The sequence below is a fragment of the Pan troglodytes genome, chromosome Y, assembly GCF_028858775.2.
Source record: "Pan troglodytes isolate AG18354 chromosome Y, NHGRI_mPanTro3-v2.0_pri, whole genome shotgun sequence".
Taxonomy (NCBI): domain Eukaryota; kingdom Metazoa; phylum Chordata; class Mammalia; order Primates; family Hominidae; genus Pan; species Pan troglodytes.
This window is the reverse complement of record NC_072422.2, coordinates 6,702,722-6,708,354: the sequence shown is the minus strand read 5'-3', so window position 1 is coordinate 6,708,354 and position 5,633 is coordinate 6,702,722. Positions and strand designations below refer to the sequence as shown.

Here is a 5,633-nt window from a genome sequence, read left to right as displayed (position 1 = left end):
CAGATTCAGGAACTTTGACTGTCAAACCCTCTTCCCTGAAACAACATAGCTCTTCTCACAGAAGCTGTGCTGACAAGAGTCTATACGGGACAGGAATGTTAGCACTCTATTAGCGTGTGGTCAACATGGATGCTCATGTTGGAACTCTTTCATCTGGGAACAGGAAAGAAAGTTCTGCCTCCGACACTGAAATCCTCCTGCCCCATCCTTGACAGAGGCAACCCCTTGTCTTGTGCATAGACACAGGTGTTCCTGGGAAGCAGCCTCCCACTCGCGAATGAAAGCTGTATGTTTTGTCCTCCTGTGTGAGGCTTGCAACACATACTCTACAACTATATTTGCTTTACATTCTAAACCTTAGGCAAAGTATGCTGAAGAGGCCACAGAAAATTAAAGGGCCCTGGGCTCCAGAAACAATCTGCAGTGCCAATCACGAGGGAGAATATAGAGACTCACTAGACTTTGCAAGAGCACAAAATGCACTCGTAGTGTTGTTAGCTACATACGTTATGGGCTCCTCACCTAACATAGAATCTTGGAGAAAAGCTTAACCCAACTAAAGATGTAAACATCCACAAGAGTGTCCATATCCAGGGTCATCAAGTGACAAGAGAGTCCCTGGATGGATTCTCCAACAATCTTATATTCCACTAATCCACGCCCTTTCCCCTCACTTCTGTAAGTTTGTCTTTTCCCGTAGTCATCTATGCCAAAAGCGTATCCTGAATGCCTTCCCACATGCCTCTGTCACCTTTCCCACAGTCCCTCCATACACCTTACATGCCCATTTCTTCTCACGTTGATGTTTCAGAAGTCCTGAGAGGCTGATTGTCCCAGAAAAGGATTATGCATTCACCTTTGAAAGAACATGTGGATTCAACACGAAAGCGAACTTTAAGATTTCCATCATCCTGTGCTTATCTATTGTGTATGATGATACTCAAAATGAAGGATTTTGGAGGTCCCAGCAAACTGGGACCTGGAAACCCAGTAACCCCATTCCTTGAACTATCTCTGCTTCCACAGGATGAAGTCAGCCTCCAACTAAGCTGTCTTTTGCTTTTACCTCCCCCACTCTGTCCTGTAGGAAGAATCCCAACACATCCCACACCCATTCACTCTACAACTTTAGAGGCCCAGCTCCAACGCAGACTGGTAATTTCCATGAAGAGAATAAAGCACGTGGATGGATCAATTCACTTTCACACCTGAATAAAGTGGATAAACATACACACACACACACAAACACAAAGACACACTCACACACACACACAGACACAGAGTCACACATCCTTGAGAATGTTTATTTTTCATTCCATACAATCCAAATTTACCCCCTCTTCCTGATTTCTGGTGACTCGATCTCTTTTTCCTTTAGTTCCTGTGCATAAGACCATGCTGAGTACTGCCGTCCTGCATACTGTTGTAACTTTTTAGGAGTTCTGCTGTATTAGGTAAAATCTGATGCTCCATCATATTCAACTCAACAACTGGGAGTCCCCTAGAGAAACACAAACTCACGTTAAAACGCATTTTCTCTGAGCCATACCTTGAAATGTTTCAATTGTGGGGCCCGCTGAGAAAAGGATATCCCTTCCCCATTTGTGATCCCTTAAACTTCCTCCTACCACGTGTTACAAACTGTTCTGCGCAATCCCTGCCCCATTCCCAGTATTGTCTGTGAGGGGAGTCAGCTAACAAGATGCACTGTACCCTAAAAGCACACAGAAGTCTGATGGGGCAACAGCTTAAGGAAATCCATCAATCTAAACAGTCCTTTGTGGTTTGGGGCAAGGATGATCAGGACGCACATTCAGGGAGCCCAATCTTATGGGGTTGGTAGGATGACTGCCGGAGGGGTTCACAGCCATGGAATCAAGTGCCACAGACTGAACTGAATGATTTTCAGCTTTACTCCTCATTGATTCTGGAAATGGACGATTCTTCACTGGGCTTAAGACTCCACAGCTATCACCTGCTTTGCGTGAAGTCTCTAATGTGCCTTTTCAGCCCAATGCCATGAACGTCCTGGATTCTGTCACTCTCTGTCTTCCTCTCAAGGAATTTCTACATGTACCAAAGGAGCCTCAATTTCTACATTTCTGAAATGAGCACCCAGGCTCCCTGAATAGGCAGGTGCATCAACCCCCTTATACTAGGCATCAAACAGCTCCAGTCCCAACTAACGGCTCACCTGACGTCTCTGTTCCCTCTTCAGGTGGCTTCATCCTCTTGTAGTATTGCAGGGGATTGCGCCACAGCTCCTTACATAGGATCTGTCAGGGGACTCAATCGGGAAAGGCCTCATCAGGGCTCAGAAAGGTGACCCAAGCAGCTGGGAACACACGGGGTCATTTCTCATGTTTCCCAGTGAGGACTCACCTCAGCAATCTTGTTAGATCCTGCGAAGTTGTGGTCAGAGAACCAGTTGAAGAAGTTAAGGCTGCTGCTGTGGTGTCTGCGGCGATAGGCCTCCACTTCATAATACGGATACCACTCAATTGGAGTGGAATGAGAAGCCCTGTATTCTACAGAGACAGGAGTTTTTGTGGGAAGGGGGCTGGATCACGTCGGCAATGATCCACCCGCCATCTTCCTTCCACTACCCATCCTGGGAGCCACCTGTCACCTGTGATGTTCACCAGATATTCCTTGGTAATCACTTCATTCTGGAAGTAGGGGTTACTCCGAAAGAACAACATGATCTTGCAGAGATGAACAGGATGCTTCTCTTCTTCCACCTGTCAGGACAAGGTGGAGAAAGCTTAAATACGTTTTCGGGTGAGGTGCTCACTCTTGCTTACAGGAATGAATTATTTCCCTTACCCTCCCCCGCTAAACCCTCTAGCCTCAGTCTTCCTGGCCTCACCTCCAGGCTGACCATGTAGCTCAGCATGTCTTCATCTTCGTCAGTGATCAGGGCTGACATCTGGGGGTGGTTTGCAATCTGATTTAGGTCAAAGAGACTTTATACACGATGGAAGGGAAAGCGACGAGCAGCAGGGAAGAAGGCCTAAGCGCACCCAGAGGCTGGGGTAGGGGATTTCTCAGATCTGCTTCCATGTATGATCTCCTTTCACCTCCCCCTCCCCGTAAACTAAGGCCTCCTGTGTTCACAGAGGGTGTATGATTCTGAGGCTGACTGCACTGACATGGGGAGGCGCGATTTGCAGAGACTTGCTGGTGTCTGAGGAGTGGCAGAATCTGCTTAGAGCCGAAGACGCCCAGTCCCAGATCGGACTAGCAAGGGGCAGCAATCACACTCCCTTAAAAATAGCTTGCTTCACCGAAAAACCTCTTCTGGTCTGAACTCGCTTCTGCTCTTCAAAAAGATGCCCCAAACGTCTGCTGCTCGGCATCACCAAGGGTTTCTCTGCCGCTTGCAGGACAATAGTACCCACGCCTGCTGTGGCTTTCCGCAGCCACATTTGTCCGTGGCAACTCCCCTTTGTTCCCCAAAGAGTCACATCGACGCCGAGCTGCCCATCGGTCACTTACACTTCCCCGAGAGCACCTCTCCACTAGAAAGGCCGAAGAAACACTGAGAAGGATACAACATTGGCCCAGAAGCCAGGGACGCTCTGGATGACGGCGCCTCTGCGGTCTAGGTGGGGCTTGCGCCTCCGCTCCATCTTTTCCCGCTGCCGAGAAAAGGCCTTCCTGGCTTGGGCATTAACCGGCTCCAGCTCCACCTGAACGGCCAGCAGCTCCTCCAGTGCAGACTCTGGGGTCATGGGCCCAGGGCCAGGCTGTGCCCGCTGGGCCTCCTCCTGCCGCTCCACGAGGCCCTCCTCCTCCGCCACCACCTCCACCTCCGCCATTATGTCATCCAACAGCCGCACCGCCTCCTCCCCCAAAGCCGCCTGCTCACTCTCCACCCCGGCCGCCCCCTCCTGTACAGCCTCCATCCTGAAGGCGGTGCCCTCCTCGGCACTCGCACGCACCAAGGCCTGTGCTGCCCGACCCACGCCACAGGAACCCTGCCGCAGCCTCTATGGCACCCGGTAGCTCAGCGAGCCCTCAGGGCGCATGCGCCGGGCTTCCAGGCGCCCCCTAAGGGACTGCGCGCGAAGGGCCGAGGGGCCGCACCCAGGCCGACTTCCTCCCGTCGGGGCCAATCAATGGGAGGGCGGTGGGCGTCTCCCTGGGCGGCACAGCCACTGGCGGGCCTGCATCTCCAGCCCCCCACCCCCCGCCTTCCCTGCCCAAGCCTCCTCCGAGAAGCCCTTGGAGCTTGTGCCGGGTAGCTAGGCATCCAGGCACACGCGGGCTGCGTGGCCTTTGGAATTGTGGGCATGGCAGCCCTGTGCCCTGACATCCTCAGTGTGGCAAGCCATGAACATCTCTGTGTGTCACGAACACAGGAAACATCTCTCTTCGTTAGGCAGGCCAGGTAGATGGTACGGAAGTAATACTGCAGATCCAGAGAAAACTCTCTGGTTCCTGGGGCTAGGGCGGCAGGGGTGTCCTGGGGGAAGTGATCGGGGCGGGCACGTGGGAGGAAAGTCGCCTGCCTTATAAAAGATTAATTGTGAGGAGAAAGTTATGCTTCCCATTACTACAAATACACAAGTATGATTTCATCCAAAGCTGAAAGCAGTCAATATAATTTGTTTTTAATGTTTTATTTAAAATCCTTAATTTCAACAGGATTACTCAAGAAAAATAACGTTAATCGTATTAAATAATGTTGATGTATTCCCTTTAATTGTTGATTATTTCAAATGTACGTAAAATAGTAAATGGCACTGTACAATGTAGTTTCATGAAGCATTCTTTATAGTTTTCATAAAATTGACAGTCTCCATGGAATATTTTAAGACTGAGGAAGTTCCATATATCATTTTATTGTACTTCCACTTTATTACTTCTTGCATGTCATAACTGATGGATATAAAACTATGTATATTTACAAACATGAAAAACATGGATTTTTGTTTACGTTTTCTAGTGAGACAAAGTTTCCAATACTTATACCTATTTAGGAAAATTTTTACAAACCCAAAGTTCTAATCTGTCTTTTCTTTGAAGTTTCATATTTCAGTCTAGGTATGTAATGGAATTGGCTGGGATCATTCTTTGATTTCACTGTTATTTGTGAGTTTCTGATATGCTTTTAGGAATGTATAGAGTTTCAAGCTTGCTTTCTTCTTCTTCATCTACCTTTGGACCTGTATATGCGATGTCTGCAGTAATGTGCAGTGCTATCTGACATACGGTTGCTGAAAGATACAAGCATATATGCAATTCTTTGTTTCAGTGAATCTTTAGGAACAGACAAGTAACCTGAGACATAATTATGGTATGAATGTAAGCAAGCAGTTTATCATAGAGGTACAATAAGGGTGAAAATAAATGTAAAAATACATGCCTCATCCAAAACATGAGGTAGTCCAAATGAAAAATTTAAGTTGGCGTAAAGAACACTTTAAAAGTTCTGATTCTTTCTGGTGAGAGCAAGGAGCTCAGAAACCATGAGAAAGTCCTTCAGAGCTGCATGTTGGATTTGCAGGTCAGGATGGAAAGCCTGGGTCTGGGGGAGGGTGCTACGGTCCTGGTCTGGTTGAGGTCCTTCTGGGGCTCAGGTGTGTCTCAGCGGGAAAGCTGGGAAGGGGAAACGCATGCTTCACCCC

At 48.4% G+C, this 5,633-nt stretch overlaps 1 protein-coding gene across 2 annotated transcripts; it reads right to left on the bottom strand.

The window, feature by feature from the left end:
- Positions 1–1,290: 1,290 nt before the first annotated feature.
- LOC129138954 (testis-specific Y-encoded protein 3-like) lies at positions 1,291–4,067 on the bottom strand. Of its 2 annotated transcripts, XM_054677323.2 has the most exons (6): positions 3,555–4,067; positions 2,870–2,947; positions 2,630–2,741; positions 2,383–2,528; positions 2,195–2,276; positions 1,291–1,501 (listed from the first exon to the last, which is right to left on the bottom strand). In XM_054677323.2, the coding sequence occupies exons 1-6, from the start codon at positions 3,906–3,908 to the stop codon at positions 1,479–1,481; spliced, it is 795 nt and encodes a 264-aa protein (XP_054533298.1). In that variant the 5' UTR covers positions 3,909–4,067; the 3' UTR covers positions 1,291–1,478. The 2 variants fall into 2 exon arrangements, with proteins under 2 accessions (XP_054533298.1, XP_054533297.1); XM_054677322.2 differs by lacking the exon at positions 1,291–1,501 and having other exon boundaries at positions 2,079–2,276; positions 3,555–3,993.
- Between the last annotated feature and the right edge of the window lie 1,566 nt (positions 4,068–5,633).